Source organism: Babylonia areolata, chromosome 4 (assembly GCF_041734735.1).
Source record: "Babylonia areolata isolate BAREFJ2019XMU chromosome 4, ASM4173473v1, whole genome shotgun sequence".
Lineage (NCBI taxonomy): Eukaryota > Metazoa > Mollusca > Gastropoda > Neogastropoda > Buccinidae > Babylonia > Babylonia areolata.
Genome location: NC_134879.1, coordinates 36,260,395 through 36,280,460, shown reverse-complemented (window position 1 = coordinate 36,280,460; position 20,066 = coordinate 36,260,395). Strand labels below are relative to the sequence as shown.

At 42.4% G+C, this 20,066-nt stretch overlaps 1 protein-coding gene across 1 annotated transcript in view; it reads left to right on the top strand.

The window, feature by feature from the left end:
- The window catches only part of LOC143281124 (uncharacterized), a 33,075-nt gene that overhangs the window by 270 nt on the left and 12,739 nt on the right, over nt 1-20,066 (top strand). The window contains exons 2-8 of the mRNA XM_076586110.1: nt 1,074-1,120; nt 3,780-4,665; nt 5,508-5,693; nt 7,288-7,447; nt 7,991-8,084; nt 15,793-15,914; nt 16,725-16,854. Coding sequence (XP_076442225.1) covers nt 1,097-1,120; nt 3,780-4,665; nt 5,508-5,693; nt 7,288-7,447; nt 7,991-8,084; nt 15,793-15,914; nt 16,725-16,854 — 1,602 coding nt within the window. The 5' untranslated portion in view covers nt 1,074-1,096. The remainder of the gene's footprint in view (nt 1-1,073; nt 1,121-3,779; nt 4,666-5,507; nt 5,694-7,287; nt 7,448-7,990; nt 8,085-15,792; nt 15,915-16,724; nt 16,855-20,066) is intronic.

Here is a 20,066-nt window from a genome sequence, read left to right as displayed (position 1 = left end):
GAATGGAACTAATATGTGCATACACATGCACGTGCATACATTAGGTGGCACATTGGTATTTAGCACATATATCGCCTGTGTAGGATGATATGTCGCAAATTTCAGGTCTTTTTTTTCTTTTGTTGTTGTTTTCTCAACACCGTTGTCCAATGGACCTTCAGTAGTGGCATGGGTGTATCTTTTGAATGAGATGTTTCAGTTTCTCAAGGAGGCGTCACTGCGTTCGGACAAATCCAAACACACATCGCCACATCTACTTGGCCTGTCCAGCAGCACAACCCAACAATCCTGGGCCTTGAGTGCATGCATATATATTTGTGTACATACCAGAGTGGATATCTTCTACAGAATGTGCCAGAGAACAACCCTTTTGTTGACTTGGGTTCTTTTTCAGTCGCCAAGTGTGTGCTGCACACGGGACCTCGGTTTATCGTCTCATCCCGAAAACTAAACGCACAGTTTGACTTTCCAGTCAAACGAGGGGGTAAGAGTGAGACCGGGAATCGAACCCAGACCCTCACGGACATTGTATTGGTAGAAATGCGTCTTAACCATTATGCAACCTTTGTGCCTTGTGCGGAATCTACATGGCATGGCGCACGTAGAGGAACCGTGGCTACAGAGTAAACCTGTTCCTTTTTTGCCTGAGTCTTCCTTTTTTTCCTTTTTTTTTCTTTTGTTTTTTAACTCGCATAGTCTTGGGTGTTGTTTGGTGTTTTCTTACCACCACTGTCCACTGGACCTTCAGTGGTAACGCGAGTGTTTCTTTTTCGGATGAGATCATAACATGAGGCAGATGAATACGTCCTCGTAGATACATAAAAGGAAATGAAGTATCAGAAAACAAACACTTGGCGCTGCCTACAACGAAGTGCTCTCCACGAGTCTAACAAAGCTGTTTGTATTGTGGCGATAAAGTTATACACTGCAACACAAGACAACAGAATGCAACACACGTACATACACGAAGGATGCATGCATATATATTGCGTAACGAATGAATAAGATAAAATCTAGATGAATGGTAATGTGTTCGTGCAGATGATTTAATTGTCGCTATGTTCCGTTTGCAGACTCCACTTTGTAAGCGAGTATCATGACGTTGAGAACATTTGAGGAGGTAACATTTTTTTTTAATATGTTCTTAAGTTTGCGTGTGTGTGTGTGTGTGTGTGTGTGTGTGTGTGTGTGTGTGTGTGTGTGTGTGTGTGTGTGTGTGTGTGTGTGTGTGTGAAGTTGTTCAACTGAGGACTGTCCTCCAAAGCACTGGTCTTCATTTTCGTTTGCTACATCTTTTGCTTTTCTTTACTGTCAAGAGTATGTCATAGATACTGACAGCTGAAAATTTATTATCACCCATACCCTTAATGGAATGAAAAGATTCAATCAAATGCTCATAACTATATATGTACGTGCGTGTCTGTGTGTGTCTGTGACTGTGACAGGCACATGCTTTTTTTCATTTTTTTTTCATTGTAATTACAAGACGGTGATTTATTTCAGTTGGCACCTTATGATTGCTACATCCAAAATTAAAGAGAGAATGAATATAGCTACCTGACATTTTATTTCTTGAATCATGTTGTTTTTGTTCTTTAAATTACAGGTCCACTGTAAAAAGTCTTTGATATTTTTACACAAATGATTAACATGTATAAATGATTTGATCTCCTAAACACTATCTTAACCTTGATTCGACAGCAATATTCTCAATGCATGATTAGCAAGGAAAATGAACTTTTCATAATTATGTAAAATTAGCACAAGCAAATGTAAAAATACACAACTTAATTTTTTGACTCAAGCGGTGACTGTATTAGGTCAACGAAAAATCTGTTTAGTCGCAAATAAAACGACTATTGACAAAGAAATGCGTTCTGTTTCATCATACATCAAATTCGTTATTAAGCTTCTTTTAAAATAAAATACATATGTAAGAAAAAAGCTTTCACATTTGTCTGTGAGATCAAGATTTTTATATTATATTTCGCACTCTTAGAACAACACTGAAATGACCATGGTGTCAATTAACATGGACTGGTAAAATTTTTGTTCTTGCTGTTTATAACAGTTAAAAAATCACAAAAACGCCTTATTGACAGCATTTTTCTTACTATTAGTATAAAAAAAATTTTTTAATAAATAAATAAAAAACCAATTCGAATAAACTTTACTCCTGAATATTATGAGTTTGTGATAGTATTTAACTCTTGTTTGTCCATATTCAAATACATCCTGCACAACCAGATATTTATTGTAAAGTTTTGTTGTTGTTTTTTGGATGTTAACTGTCAGTCTCAATTATTACTTTGTAAGAACACATAATCGATCGCTTTTTACGAGGCACTTTTCTGTGAAAGTGAAATTTATTTTTAAAAAAACACAAAAAAAACAAGAAGTTTGCCACCGTTAGATAACATACAACATCGGGGAGGATATTTATTTGTAACAGAACAACCACTGTCCTGGTAATCCTCAAAGTTTTCAAGCGCTAAGTGAATACAGCAAAGGGAAGAATTATCCATCAGACGCATACCTTTATTTACATACACGCACGCAGAGAGAGAATATTGTTTGAAAATTCACGTCACTTCAGAGTTTCTAACATAATAATTCATGAAAACTCGGAGGAAATATGATCCATGGTTAAATGATGTAATATCTGGTTGCAGTCAACAAGGATGTTACTGACCAATACAGTTTAAGGGGTTGTCTGTCTGTGATTGTCGGTGAAATCTGTCTTTTTACTCTTTATTAAAGGGATAGACAAACCCACTGTGTTGTCATTCGGTGCTTTTCAATCATTGAGGGTTCATGTCAACATGCCAGGGAAAGAATGGAGAAAGTAATGTTGCACTACTCGTTACGCTTTTCATCAATCCATGTTGCTGTCCCAAATTTAGCTTCAATAACGAAAGCATTTTAAAATACTGAATTACAATCTCTCTCTCTCTCTCTCTCTCTCTCTCTCTCTCTCTCTCTCTCACACACACACACACACACACACACACACACACACACACACACACACACACGTCTCACGTCGACCCAATCTCAATCATTCCTTGAATGCACTTCCAACAAAACGACAGACAGCGACACAGAAAGGGGGAGAGAGGAGAGACGTCAGTTTGCACGCCTTTGAAGGAGAGACCAGAGACCAAACCACGTCCCCTGCAAACACACAGTGACGGTGTGGGACGTTTTCGGTATTTCTGTGTCAACGTGACAAATCCAGGCAGGGATGGCAGGCAAAGAGAAGACGCAAATCCAGGGATGTGTGCTGTACAAACTGGAGCAGCAGCGCCCCAAGCCTGCGGGCCCAGATCCACAGCACGTGCTTCCGGACCCGCCTTTCGCCAGCAGTGTCATCCTGATGCGAGCACCGGAACAATTTCTCGTGACAAGGTCATAGGCCCTTTGTTTGAGCACATACGTGCGCAAGACCCCGCGTGCATATGCAACAGCGCGCGGGGGCAAACATTTGTTGGCATATATATTTACAGCAATCTCAGTATTCGCGTATTCCACCTATACTTATACACCTGTCTGAATATATATATCTATATATATATATATAGAGAGAGAGAGAGAGAGAGAGAGAGCCTATGTGTGTGTGTGTTATGTTTGGAAATACACACAACATACTTAAAGTACATGATATATATATAGAGAGAGAGAGAGAGAGAGAGAGAGAGAGAGAGATGTTTGATTGTAACATATATGAGCACTTGTATCATTGAATCATTCTATTCCTGAAATTTATATGTAACTTCTAGCGCAAGATGAAGACATCGATTTTCTTCACGCTGCTTCTCATCGGAGTCACCTTGGGGTTCAAATCCACGCTTGACAGTTCCGTGCAACCTTTCAAGATCAGAAACACAACAGACTCAGCAGACGTTTATGCCGAAATACCAACACCAGAACCGTCTAGTACGCTGACAGACCGTACTGGTGACAGTGAGAAAGACAAATCATCCACAGACACCGCACATCATGACAAAGACCAGATGAATGAGAAACTGGTGCAGAAAACTTCGGAGGGACTGCTGTCTTTTCCTGAAGCTAAGAATAACAGCGACAAGAGTGAAACCAATAACCAGAAATTTACAAGCGAAAACGTCACACGATATTCCAAGCCCAACGACCTAATGGCTAGCGGAGGCAAACCTGTTGAAATCGATCAAACCGTATCCGTGAACCTGACAGACAATGCTACGGTAACAGAAGACCCAGGGAAAGTGTACAAGACCATGGCAGAGTTGCTTCACAGTGCCTTAGCCATTGCTCGTGAGATTCCACACTCCACTGATGTCGCCGTTGTCAAGCCAGAACTCATGACTGCTTCATATCCGACTACAGAAAGTTCGATCAGCGAATCTTACGAAAATCTCACATCTTCAGAGGTGACGGTGTTCGACAAGCTGACGTCAGATCGTGCGTCAACCATGTCACCTGACAGTGAGAGGCATGACGTCAACATCACGTCCTACAGAAGCTCGTTTTTGCCCAGCCATCATGGCGTCCCTGTGCGCTCCGAACCATTCGCAGCTTTTGGTCACAAGGGAGGAGCGGAGTCACCCGGTGAGAGAAAGGGAAAGGACGTGGATCAGACCCCGCCAGCTGATGCTACGGTTGGACATTTGACATCTCACCCACATGGTATGTAAATTCCCGTCCTCTAGACCAGTTTGTGATTTCATTTTGTTTTTCTTTCTTTCTTTTCTTTAATCAATATTCATTTACTTTTCTTTTTGCTCTGCTAATATTTGTGACCTTTTCTCTCTTTTTATGGTTTTCCAGTTTCAAAAATACATAATTACTGTCATGGCTGTTTACAAGCGTGTCCACTAAACTGAAGAAGACATTCTTCTTCCCTGTCCCTCCTCCCTTTTCTGCTCACAGTTGACACGTTTTATCGGACTGAAGCGGTGATAAGCCTGAACACATGAAGCAGTGTAAATAATTGTATTTGGTCCGCCCGATATCTATGCTGTTAAAACCTCGCTTCCGAGCACTTGGATATCTCTAAGATATTCCCCCTAAGCATTCTCTTCAGACTTTGGACGGCACGTATTTGTGCTGAACTTGCTACCGTATTTTTTCATATTTCACCATTGTCATCGACACTTTTATATCCTTATGTTTTGTTTTTTTCCTGGTATTTGTTGTTGTAAATACACACACATCCTTCGGTGTGTTATCCTTTCCGATACAATAATTTTATCAAGTGTGTCTGTGTGTGTTTGTGTATGCATTTATGATAATGTATATAGGTATACCTAGATGTATACGCGACGTCAGAGCAAGTGAGTAATTCTTGGGACTGGGGGGAGGCGTGTGTGTGTGTGTTTAAATAGTCTAGTGCAATATAGTGTACCGTGCGAATGTACGCTCGCGCAGTCTGCATACTTCTCTCTTAATCTTTTACTCTACAGATTATCATGCATCGTTAGTACGTGTGCTCTCACGTCACACCCATGTAATATCTTCCCTCACGACAGGGGAGCCAAAGAAGAAGATTTTCTGCTACTACAGCAGCTCGGCCAACGCCCGGCCAGATGTGGGCAAGTTCTGGCCCGAACATGTCGACCCTTTTCTCTGCTCTCACCTCATCTTCGCTTTTGCTGACATCAGCGAGGACGGCAAGAGCATCAAGAACAACAACTGGAACGATTTCGGGGAAAATGGTGAATTGCTGATGTTGGTTGGCTGTGATGAAGATGATGGTGTTGGTCGTGGAAGTGTGTCATTGTACTGCATTGTGTTGTATTGTATTGTATTGTATTACTCGTTTGCCACAGTAGATTTATCTGTGTGAAATCCGGGCTGCTCTCCCTGGAGAGAGTGCTTCACCACAGTGCAGCGCCACCCTTTATTATGTCTGTAAGTTTAGTTGTTTTACTATCAAAGCGAATTTTTCTATAGAACATTGCCAGGTACAACCCTTTCGTTGCCGTGCGTTCTTGTATGTGCGTCAAGTGTATGCTGCACACGGGATCTCTATTCATTGTATCGTCCGAATGACTGGCGTCCAAACCACCACTTCAATTCAAGTGGACGGGGTTTAGGGGAGGGGAGAATTCTGTGGGATTCGATCCCGCACGCTCAGATTCTCCCGCTTCCTATTCGAAACCGTTACCACTTGACCACGATTTCACACTCCATCTTTACTTGTTTGTGCTTCTGCTACTTCTATCACCATCACTATGACCAGCTTCCAGTTCTGTTTTTGTTGCTGATGTCTGCTGCTACCAACAACTGGTCTACTATCGACATGCGTTAACTGTTGCTTCTGCTTTCGAAGACAATGCCTTATAACCCTTTTTTTTCTCTCAACTTCTTTCCATCAAACAACTTGTTTCTCTGTCTCCATTCCTATCTGACTTTCATTCTTGATTTGATTTTTATATGAGCATGAGTGTTTGTAGTCGTATCCTATACGTGTGCACTTTGTATGGTTTTGAGTCCCAATACATATCAGTCACCTTCGCATACCCTATGACTTATGTTGATGTCAGTGAAGACAATGTTATCACTCTCCTCCATCTGTCTCTGACCTCCACCGCTCTCTTGAATTCCGTCATATTCATTCCTGTCCGTTCTTGGATATTGTTCCCACCTCATTTTCTGTCTTCCATGTCTGCGGCTTCCTCTGACCGTCCCTTGCAAGATGGTCTTTGCAAGTTCTATTGAGCGGCAAGCGTGACCATACCACCTCATTTTCCGTTTCTAGACAACCATGATAAAGTCATCATGAGGTCCCATTGTCAGCTGGATCTTGCTGCGGACCTCTTCGTTTATCACACGATTTGTGTAGTGGATGCCCAAAATCATCCCGTAGCATCTCATTTCAGTTGCTAGGATAAGGATCTTTCTGTTCATGTCTGCTGAAAGCGTCCAGGTTTCGCAGGCATAGAGGAAGACTGACAAGGCAAGGGAGCGCAATAGGTGGATCTTGGCGCACGGATTAATATTCTGTTTCTCCGGATGGTTCAGAGTCTTGCTAACCGCAGCTGTTGTTTGCGCAGTCCGTGCCATGATCTCAGGTTTTGAGCCTTCATCCGATATGATAGAGGCTCATTGTTTCCATGTAAACTTTTCACTCTCTCTTTTCTCTCTTACAGCATTTGGTTTAGTCACACGGCCTGATCAACGTTGGGTATATCAGGCATAATCCCTTTTATTATTCAGCATATGTTGTGTAACGTGTGTGTGAATCACTCCGCACGCTTGGACGCATACTTGAAACCGAAACTGAAATCACTGGTTGTGATCGCGCAGGTCTATACGCTCGCACCGTCAGGCTGAAGGAGAAGAACCCCAAGCTGAAGGTACTGCTGGCAGTAGGGGGCTGGAAGATCGGCTCCAAACCTTTCCTCCCCCTCATCCGCAGTGACGACTACCACGAATTTAGCAACAACGTCGTCAACTACCTGAGAACGTGAGTGTGATCCTCAGCCAAATTGATAATTTTCGTTCCTTTCTTGTGTTTTGTATTTTATTTTATTTTATTTTATTATTTTAAACTTAATCTGAGAGGATTACGGGTAATGCCCGGCCTCTCCGACAGTGTTTGTTTGAGACTGTTCAACCTTTTGGGCACATTGCATACTTCACTTCATCCGAAGTAAAGGTTTTGTTTTGTGTAGGGGACTGCAGTTTACAACGCACGAGTGGCGGTTCTTTGTTTTTGCCCAACATTCCAGAGGGTATAAGGAGCAGAGAGTAAGTAAGCTGAGGCAAGATACAAAAACACAGAATCGTTTATCACGTGACTTTGATTAGATTGATTTGACACATAGCCTCTCTGCCTTTAGAAATATGGATTTTGCAAGCTGCTTGTCTGCCCATGGCGTAGATTCGATGTGTTTGTTCAAGACTTTTTATTTATTTGTGTATTTGTTTTATTGATTGATTTATGACCTATTCATTTCTATGCTAATTCGAACCACAGGGCTAGCAAGGTTTATTTTGTCCATCTCAGGTATGGGTTTGACGGTTTGGACATGGACTGGGAGTTTCCGGCCACACGAGGCAGCAAACCGGAGGACAAGTTTCGCTTCACGAAACTCATGAAGGTAACAATACGTTCCACAGGTGAACCATGACCTGAGTGCACATGAAAGACCCCCTACCCCCGTCCCCATCTTTCTCACCACCCAAACAATGATACAAACAATTGGGATGGGGACACGCTGTGAAACAACATGGGAAAACAATGAGGGAATGGAATGCCGCATTTGATTAAAGTCACAGCATTCATCCAGACAATGGAAGTAAAAGCAGTGACACACGCTGTCCACTGGCTGGAATCCATAAACACGCCTGCAAATTAATATACTGACTGACCCTATGAGCCCCTTACAAACATTTTATAGCTAAATGCAGAATGGGAGCCCATAGTGACATCAGACAATATGCAAAATCCAAATACAGAAACTTACATGGAATGGATATACTGCGTGGTCATGCAGGCGCTCAAGAAAATAAGCGAGCCGGTAGCACAATTAGAGGCGGCCTGCATCTGGGAAGATCTGAAGCCATACAAAATGTAAAGAGTGCCTCAAGGCCAGATGTTCGTCCTTCGGGTTCGAAGATGACCATGGCTTCAAATATCAGATGGAAGATCGGTGGGTGTGGGTCTGGAGGTGACTGATGTGGCCAATCCGGGTCCTGAAGTGAGTGGGTGCTGTCGTGGCAGTGGATGCTGCTCGGGCCTTGCGCACAACATGCTTTCGTTGCGCTTCGGTGATCGCCTGGCTTTAGCTGCACGGGTTCCTGTGGTGATCTTGCTGAACCAAGCTGGACGGTCCAAAGCAAGCGCCTCCCACGTGCTGATGTCGACGCCTAGGTCTTTGAAGGACGCTTTGGGGCGGTCTTTGTAGCATTTCTTCTGCCCTCCAGTTGAACGCTTGCCCTGACACAGTTCTCCGTACAGCAGCTGCTTAGGCAGCCGACTGTCTGGCATTCTGACCACATGTCCAGCCCATTTGGTTTGGGCTTTCTGCAGGAGGGTGTAGACGCTGCAGAGACCAGCTCGTTCCAGGACTTCTGTGTCGTGGACTGTGTCCTGCCACCTGATGTGGAGGAGTCTGCGAAGACAGCTCAGGCGGAAGCGATTGAACTATTTGGCGTGTCTGCTGTAGACAGTCCAGGTCTCGCTGGCGTGAGTGAGGGTGGTAACGGCCACTGCACAGTACACCTTCAGCTTGGTGGTAGCGCTGAGTCCTCTCCGCTCCCAGACATTCTCATGGAGTCTCACAAAGGCGGCGCTGGCTTTGGTTATCCTGTTGACTTCAGCGTCTATGTTCACTGCGCGAGAGAAATTGGCTGTCCCCTAAACAGTCGACTGAAGCTACATACTAGGTACGCTTATGACCCAGAGAAGGTGGATGGAAGAGTTTGTGACCACAGCGGCCAAACTGGGGGAAAGTGTGTGTGTGTGTGTGCGTGTGTGTGTGCGTGTGTGTGTGCGCGCGCGCGTGTAAGCCACCGTGTGATTATGTCTCTGTGAAAAGCACATAACGTATGTATGTCATTGTGAGTAGCATTATCATGCGTGTGTGTGTGTGTGTGTGTGTGTGTAAAGGGTTGGGTTTTGTGTTTGTGGACATCATAGTTGAGTGTGTGTGTGTGTGCGTGCATGCGTGCGTGTGTGCTTATGCATCTGTGTTATGCAATTATGATGTATCGAATACAAAATGGATTTGCTCCTTCTTCACTAACTGCACGGTTCCCCTTGAATCAGTCCAGATATACAAATAATATCATTATAAAAAAAAAAAACAAGAATCGATTTGTTTAAAACTAGTCTGGCATGCTCAGGGGGGGGGACACTTTGGAACTCCTTACCAGAATACATAAAAAATATAAGCAATATCAGCTCATTTAAATCAGCATACAAAACTTTCCTTTTTAAAAGCCTAAACTCAAAGGTAACACATCACAATATCTGATTTATTCTCTTCAAGTCAATAACTGTGGGGTTTTTGTTTGTTTGTTTGGGGTTTTTTGTTGTTTTTTCTGATAATGTTTGGTTGTCTCACTAATGTCTTAGTTTGTCTGTGTGTGAGTAGTATATCATGCCTGAATTCTTTTTTTTTTTTCTTTTTTTTAACTTTTTTTTTTCTATCTCCCCTTGTAACATTTGTTTCCCCGAGTGTGCGAATGTGTATGTGATTCTTTTTTGTGGTCGATGGACTATCCACCCCCCCCCCCCCCACCCCCCACACACACACACACCCCTTACCTTCCTTTTTTTGAAGTTTTTTGTCTTTTATTTTTAATTTTTTTTAATAGTACTTAATTCTTTTTTTCTCTTGTACTTGATAATTGCGAATTTGTGCGTGTTTTTTTGTTTTCTTGTTTTGTGTGTGTGTGTGTGTGTGTGTGTGTGTGTGTGTGTGTGTGTGTGTGTGTGTGTTTTCTTCTTTTTTCTCTCTTTGTCCAGGGCTGGGTGGAAAAAAGCATGTGTACTTGCTTATCTCATTACCCTGGTGAAATAAAATTTTGTTTCGTTTCGTTTCGTGTTAAAAGTGCGTTGGTTCTGTGTGTAGTTCAAATATCTGCCTCCTCCATTTATCGTTTTTCAAAGAAAAAAAATATGATGTAGGGTATGTGTTTGTACACATGCTTTGACGCCCGTTTGAAACATAAACTGGCGTCAAAACCAGCCTACGTGGCGAAGTGGTTAGCGTCGCGGACTGACGGCTGGGAGGACGTGGGTTCGAATCCCAGCGGAGATGGGTTTCTCGGCCCGTGGCCGGCTCCTACTCAGAGTTGAGTGTGCTGTGGGCTGTCATCCACTTCAAGGATGCGTCTTTGAGTGTGTTGCTCTAATTACCTGACCAACACTGCAAGTGTCTGTATCTCTCGGGCCTGGTTAACGCCGGGATATCATTATGACATGAAGCGTAGAGTACAGCCTTGTCACGCAGTCCCAAACCAGAATGGACCTCCATAGCAACATCGTCATCGTCATCGTCATCCTCCTCCTCCTTCATCATCATGAATATAAACAAAACAGTCTCAAAGTCTGTGGCCTTTCATGCCCTGCTCTCATGGTGACCTCAGTTTCGATATCCCTCCACTTCTCTGCTTGGGGCGCTCACTCAGTCTGGCTCCGCGACTAAACTGTTATTGTCGTTAGTACGGGGCTTAGTAGGTGGTGTCCTAAGTACGTTGAATCAGAACAGGCACCACTGAACACCACCGAAGTGACTCAGCAGCAGTGCAGGGTCTCCTCTGGTGTGTGGCCTCTTGGCGACTTAACATCGATGGTTCCCTGCGGACTGCCGACGATGGAACTGTGACAGACGAACCCGGGTGTGGTCGTGTATGGGGGAATCTAAATGAGCGGCGTGGGAGTAATGCCACTGAAATGGTGCAGATGATGGGGCAGCAAAAATAAATAAATAAATAAATAAACTGGCGTCAAATGAACATATGGTTTATTCATAAATAACACCTGTCGCGTACTCAACCCCAATTTTATATGTATAAACAAAACGTGAAGTTCAACATATGTGTAGATATTCGAGTATCTGAAATATCAACAGCAGAAAATTATCTTTTGCAGGACCGAATTGTATTTGTCACGCCAGAGAGTGTGGCAACACGATTTGCTCATTTTATTTGCTTATGTGTGTAAACAAATTGAGGTTATGTAATAAGCTAATTATGATTGCCCGTCGGTTTGTATGACTGTGTAAGTACGTGTATATGGGTGTGCATGCGCGCGTGCTCATGCGTGTATGTGTGTGTGTGTGTGTGTGTGTGTGTGTGTGTGTGTGTGTGTGTGTGTGTGTCCTTCCGTCCGTCTGTGGTAAACGTGAGCATTACCATTTTCCTGGATTTTTTTTTTTTCTGTCGGCGCAAATTTGGGTAGAAAATAGGGGGGAAAGAAGTAGTTCTTTCCACGTATATCAGTTCCACTGACAGTCCCCTGCCAGGAAGGCAGGGAAGCGATAAACGTTTCCACAATCATTTTACTGTTAAATTTCCGTGTCTGTTTCGCGGACTTTTAGCATTTTTATCTTACAAAATGAAAATTTGATTCACAACATTTTATCATCCATCGTTAAAACAGTGACTTATTGTGCTCAGTATGAAAGTTACATTAATGCATACATCCGCCGGGAACAACAAAATTCTGCCAGTTTCAGTTTCTCTAGGAGGCGTCACTACGTTCGGACAAATCCATATACGCTACACTACATCTGATAGGCAGATGCCTGACAGCAGCATAACCCAACGCGCTTGTCAGGCCTTGAGTCCATGCATATATATTTGTGCACATAGTGAATTTCGTTTACATAATTTTGCCGGAGGACAACACTTTGTTGCCATGGGTTCTTTTTAAGTGCGCCAAGTACGTACTGCTCGAGGGACCTCGGTTTATCGTCTCACCCGAATGACTAGATGCTCAGTTTGATTTTCCAGTCAGAAGTAGGAGAAAGGGCGAGAGCGGGATTTGAACCCAGATCCTCAGGGACACAGTATTGGCAGATAAGCGTCTTAATCATTCTGTCAACTTTCATATCCATTCTTAAGCCTTTCGCTCCCTGTCAAGCATAGGCCATCAACGACGTTTCTCCACCGAACTCGACTCTGGGCTGCCCTTCCTGCATCCCTCTAGCTGGATTTCAGCCACTCTAGCTCTGTCCCGCCTCCAGCTGTTCTTGGGCCGTCATCTCTTCCTTCTCCCCTGGGGGTTGCAGGTCAGGGCCTGGCGTGCAGTTCTGGATTGCGATTTCCTCACGGTATGGCCCCACTTCCGTCTCTGGGTTTGTTTCTCCACTCACTCCTGTCCCCCTCTTTGCCACAGTTCATCGTTTCTAATTTTGCCTGGCCAGCAAATCTTGAAAATGCCCTTCAGACAACTGTTGATAAAGGTCTGGATTTTCTGCAGCATGTTTTGGTCATTCTCCAAGTCTGATCTGTAGAGAAGGATGGACTTCACGCTGGAATTGAAGATACGTATTTTTGTTGTTGTGGCTATTTCTTTGGAGGACCAGATGTTCTCGAAAGTGATGAAGGCTGCTCTAGCTTTGCCTACTCTGGAATTGACATATTTGTCAGTGCCACCCTGTTTATCAACAATGCTGCCGAGATAGCTGAAGGAGTCAACTTCATATATCGGCTCACCACCAGCGTGGCTGGTTTGTTGGCAGATGTGTTATCTTCATCTGGTTGGTTTTCTTACTGCCTAGTCCCACCCCACGGGATGTGGTTTCCAGCTTGGTTATCTTGTCCTGTATCTGGCTGTGGTTGTACGACAGGAGAGCCAAATCATCAGCAAAGTCGACATCGCCCAGTTGTGTCCAGAGGGTCCATTGTATGCCGCTACTCATTCCTGTTGTAGTGGTCTTCGTGATCCAGTTAGTGACCAGGAGGAACAAGAAAGGCGATAGGAGACATCCCTGCCGGACTCCAGTCTTGACCTCAGAACTCTCTGATATCTGGCCTCAGTATAAAATCTTGCATATCCATTCATTGAATAAAAATAATCATACATACTCGGGATCAAGGCCTTACACTATTAACAGTACATGTCTATTTACCGTTTGAAGCAGCGTCGTTGGCGACGGTTTGCCAATTTGTTGAGACATTGTGGGGTTTTTTTGGGGGGGTTGTTGTTGTTGTTGTTTTTATTTTTCGCACATATTGTACGTATTTCTAATACTGTTCAGTGCATCGTGAGATAGGCCACTTCTTGTCCAAGAACACTAATTTCAATGACAATTCGACAGAAATGTCCAGCTTATTCATCTTATCTCCCGAAACAAACAATTAACAAAAACACACCAAATCGGCCACTTTTGTGTGATTACACCAGCCAGCAAAAGCCAATGGCTAAATCGATACACGGGCGACGCACGTTCTCGGTCAGGACATCAGGATGTGGATGATATCGATAGTTTACGAAACCTTATTGAAAAAAAGGCGAATTTTAATTAGTGCAAAGGTCTCTTCACTTAATGCATAATGTTAACCAATGATCATCTAAGTAAGCACATCAACTGGCCTTATGGTCAGGCGTTCGTTACCGTTAAACTTGAATTGTGCATGCGCTTGTAATGAGGACATTTGGCTTTCCGGGCTAAAGCCTGCTGCCGCGAGAGTGGTTCTTCTTTTCTTTGAGAGGTGTTTACTGAAATTTAGTCATATCAAGGAAACGTTTTAGCGGATAACCCACAAAAGAATGAAAGAAAAAGAAAGAAAACAAAGTATTAAAGTAGCCAGTCTTCACGCCGTATATGTCCAGCTCTCCGTCTGCTATCATGCCAGCATGTCGGTTTCTGTGTGGTATGTTTGACAGGCATTTACAGTTTTACTCATGAAATATCGAAATCGGAAAGCCGTGATAAAGCCAGGGAGAGCTTTAAACATCCATAATTCGATCTTGACTCTTGCCAGAACATTAAAACTTTGAAATGATGATCAGTACTGACAGGACGACCCGGCCATCCTGGAAACGTTCACATTCCAGCACATAATTCCCAGCCGACAAAACTCATTTTTAATTCGAATTTTGACACTTCCCGACCAAAACTACTCCTGTTCCCTCGAATATTCGAATGTCACTTTCACTGACCGTACGTGAGAGTTACAGCTCACGAATGAATGTTTGCCTTCATTTTCATTCTCTCTTTTTTGCGTAAATAAGTGTCGATACTTACCACATATTTTGTTTTTCATCTGTAATTAATCATGAAGTCTTTGTCTTGTCTTCTTTAGGCTCTGTCTATTGGATTGCTGATAGCCGGATTACGTCAGATAATCATGGATACATTACCCTAAAAGGATACATAAACGATAATACTCAAATGAAAACATTAATACTCTAACAAAATGTCTTCAATTACCAATATGTGTGACGGGACAATGAACAAAATTCACCCTCCTCATCCATGAAAGGACATATTCCAGTTTTACCAGAATTGGCGCTGATAAGATAGTTGATTCGCATTATTAGTTTTATATACGTTATTATGCTTCACTTATTATGGTGACAAGCACTGGCCCAGAGAGATGTAAAGAACGCCGGAGTCTGCCAGAAATCCCGTTTGATAATGGTCTGTCACTCGTTCAATACTTCAGTTGGAGTCCATAAACACGGCCTTCTGTCTCCCACGCTGTTCATCACATTCCTAAAACACATTATGACTGACTTGCGTGAAGATCATGTCAGAACAGTCAGCAGTAGAGAAAGAACCATCAGGAACCATCGTTTCGCAGACGACATCGACGGCAGGTACTGAGCAAGAACTCGCCCAGTTTGTTGAAAGACTGGTTAAAACATCGACAAGACATGACATGGTAATCGGCGCCTCAAAAAAACAAGTTGAAGGCCAGCCACAGCATCACCACCTCTGCTGATATAACTGTCCAGGGACAGAGACTAAGGACTGCTCAACAGTTCACCTACCTGGAACCCATTACCAGCAATGAAGAATTCAATCCAGAAATCCTCTCATGGGTAGCAAAGACAACACCAACACTGTCCAGACTGAAACTTGTGTGGAAGGGCAGCAATATCTCGTGAAGCACAAGATCAGACTCCTGTGTGCACTGGTATATTCTATCATTCTATGTGCATCCGAGATATGGACCATCACAGCGGATTACTTCTGATTACCCATAAACGCACGCGCGCGCGCGCGTGTGTGTCTGTGTGTGTGTGGAGGGGATGTTATGAACGTCAAAAAAAGTTTGAATGTAAATATTAAGCATGTTACGGATGTGGCATTCGATATTCACATTTTTCTTGGTTTCTTCGCACAGACTCTGTTCGAGACATTTGCAGCGGAGAAAAAGAATGGGAAAGACAAGCTGCTACTCACCCTCGCTGCTGCCGCCAGCGACTTCTACGCTGAGAAATCCTACGAAAGACGCGAAATACACAAGTAGGTATCAGTGCTCCACTGTGATCAGAAATCTTCCCACAAAGACCAGAAACATATGAAGTTATCAGCAACACGCAATGCAGATGAAGCAAGGTAATTAGCAGCACTGCACGATTTATAGACATAGTGTCTGAAAGGGGGACAACATTATTAGCCATGTTACATAAACATTGTGTACATTTATATACACGTTTTGTTATGAAAACAAGTATGAACTCTATACATTTCATTTGGCTATAGGCCTGTCGCCAAAAAAGAAATGATAACATAAAAAAAGATTATCGATCGAAAAGAAATAAATAATTGTACCACTTGAAGAAAATATTATCCATTGTACCCCAGCACATAACTATGGTCTTCTTTTTCGGATCATATGTTATTGTTTTACGAATTCTTTTACTGTATTTATTATCATTATTATTATGACATAAGGTGTAAGAGCAGGAACGTTTTCATTTAATTTGCATGAGAATATCAAGTAGCAAAATGAAATCTATAACACCCTCTGTCTATAATCCATACATAACTCCAAGGATTGCATTTTTCTGAAATGTTTGAACATTTACCAAGGATAGCAATGTCGTGAAACGTTTGAACACTTACCAAGGATAGCAATGTCGTGAATTGTTAGAACATTTACCAAGGATAGCAATGTCGTGAAATGTTTGAACATTCACCAAGGACAGTAATTTTCACGAAACGTTTGTACATTCTACCATGTAACAAAATGACATCTACAACACCGTCTGTCTAGAATCCGCCCACAACTCCAAGGATGTGTAGATGTGTCGTGCGATGCCCTGATGGCAGGTACGTGGACTACGTCTTGCTGATGGCCTACAATTACCACGGATCGGGATGGGAGATGACCACGGGCCACCACGCCCCAATCCTCCCTCACCGCAAGGACCCACCGGGGGATCAGCGGGAACTCTACCTCGTGAGCCTGTTTAAATATTCTTACCCATTGATGCTGCCACGGAGGATGTGATGTCTGTCCTTCTCCCTGTTCAGTTGAGATGTGCATGTGTGGTGTTGAGGGAAAACCGAGTTAAGATAAGATAAGAAGATAAGATAAGAATAACTTTATTATCTCCAACTGGAGAAATTTGGTCAGGTGCATTATCACAACATAGACAAGTAAACAACATGGGGACCATAACTGTAAAAGTCAACAACAGCTTTTACGAATATTACGAAGATACAAATGTATATCCACACATTGCAGGTAATAACTAGTATTCTTAATGTAAAAACAGAAAGAATTAAGAAACATTATTTGAATATAATTATAAACATAGCCTACTATACTGCACATTGATTATAATAGACAGATAAGATAAGAATAAAGATGAATTGCGGAAAACCGCAACCAGATAATCAGTACACACCCGCACCCACCCACCCCCCACCCACCCCACACACGCGGATTACTTGATTAAACAAGAGAAATAAACATATGTTCTCAAATAAAAGCATTTCACATATTCGCTTTTAAAAACATTGCAATTAATTATTACATCGTAATTATTAACAGAAATATATTTAGAATATGGACGTTAGCATTAGACATATTCCATTGTACATTCATCCTGCATATTGCACATTATTCCTCCTACATATTGTACATTCATTATAATCAAATGTCAATTTTTAAGCTCAGTAAACACACATACACACACACACACACACACACACACACACACACACACACACACACACACACACACACACACACCACAACTAGAACAAGGTACAGCCTATCATGTACGGACTTTCACACGTCTCACATGAGTGCGCGCGCGCGCGCACACACACACACACACACACACACACACACACACACACACACACACACACACACACACACACACACACACACACACACACACACCATGCACGTGTAAATTGTGTTAGTAAAATAGAATGTGTGTTAATATCAGCAAAGTACAGAAAACTCTGTGATGCTGGAAACAGTCGACCGTGGTTGTGGCGCTTAAGGTGATTAAGTGTTGATACATGGACCAGTCTGTCAGGACGTCGTGTGTGTGTGTGTGTGTGTGTGTGTGTGTGTGTGTGTGTGTGTGTGTGTGTGTGTGTGTGTGAACTGTGTAGTTAAGACTATCACAGGAGGATTGTCTGTATATTTTGCATTAATATAATTATTCACACGAAAGAGAGTCAAGTGGTTTGGTCATATTTTTTATGCTTAAAAACATACATACATGCACGCACGCATGCCCCCCCCCCCCCCCCCCCACACACACACACAAACATTACTATTCAAAGATCAGTCATATATCAGTATTGCTATCAGTAAAACAAAGTGAGTCTTTGTAATAACCCAGTGTCCGGCTTGTCTGTGTCTGTGTATCCGTGGTAATCTTTAAGATTGCCATTTTCTCTGGAAATACTTTGTCTGCCGATACCAAATTTAGCTTTCACATAGTAGGAAAAAATCTTCACAGTCATACCAATAATAGGTTGTAAGTCTTCCGAACAAAGCCGTATTTCCGGATCATTAACGGTTTATTTCGTTGAGGCTCGTTCTGGATTCTGAAAACGCTACAAATCCCTTCCCAGCTGCCAGAACGTAGGCTATGTTTGGTAAGACAGCATGACACTGTTTTTCTTGTTCGCAATTATAAGAAAAGAAATACAAATTCTGGACAGAACACATACAGTGACACTAACTACACCATCGACGTGTTTACATCATATGAATATTCTAAAGTGGATACTGAATTAAATGGAATGAACATAAAAGACAAATTGAATCGAGCGTTCCATTCAGTTTGGGTCAGTAAGCCTGTTGGCGTTGGGACTGGTTTGTGCAGATCTACAGATGTTGCATTGTGCCTGAAATCGATGCCAACGTCTCCTTTATGGCAGAATTAAAAGAATCTCTTAAAAGAATCAAGATATGTCAAGAAAACATTATTTAAATCGTGTTATTAACTCAAATATATTAATATTTTTATCGCTCTAAAAAAAAAAAGACCCATAGCTTTAAATATTAAATTTGGTCAATTGACGTCAGAGGCGGCGTAGCTTTCGGGATTAGACTACTTAGTCCCAAAACAGAACATACGTGGTTCGATCCCCCTCGCAGGCAGGTTAGTTGTTTTGGGTGTGTGTGTTTTTTTCAAAGCTAATTGATGTCTAATAGAGGACCCAATGTAGCGCTTTTTATCTCTTTTTTTTCATGATACCTTTACTGGATACAGCGCTTGTCATAAGTGAGTTTCGAAGCCCTTGCCTCTCTTGTTAGAAATACGTTTTTTTCCTCATGTTCTCTTCCAGTTTTTATCACCTTTCACGGCAGTTTTCATATTATAAAAGGGTTGGGGTATATGTATGGGTTTGTGAGTGTGTTTGTATGAGTGTAATGCATAGAGAAATTTGTCTGTGGAAGGGACGGGGGGGGTTCAACATCGTTCACGGGCACGAACATATAAAACAACTAGAGGCTTCTTTGAAAACAGACTGCTAAAGTTTATGAGCAGAGCAGCCTTTGACCTGTGATTTGCGATTGCCACCCGAATGCCACTGACAGCTGGCGACTGGGAGGAGGCTGGGGAGAGGTCAAAGCCGCTGCTACGAATGGAAGTGACATCTCTCTCTATATATCAGTCTCTCTCTACACTGTTTGCTCCCATCCACATCCAGCCCCCACTTCTCTCTCTCTCTCTCATATTCTTTACTTGAATCCACAATTGTTTCCGTGGCGTTACTATTCTTTACTTTTTACTTAAATTTAGGGGGGGAAAGACTGTTATTTTACATGTGCATGCTTTTCACTTTAGTTTTACTGTTTGATTATTATCTAGACATGGGTTGATTTCTCTCTCCCTCTCACTTTGTCATTCTATCTACCCGCCCTCTCTCTCTCTCCTCTCTCTCTCTCTATCTATCTATCTTTCTCTCTCTCTGCCATTAAAATGGAAACTCATTCATGATAAGGCGCTTTTTATATTCAAGATAATGTCTGGTTTGCTCCTTCATGTCTAAAACAACGATTCGTTACAAGCACAACCCAAGACATCAACAAGATCATTGGACCACTGACTAGAATTGATTTAAATCAAGTCTGTCTTACTCTGGCGGATGTCTCTGGAACAACATATTATCTAGTTTTATTGTTCATGGAAG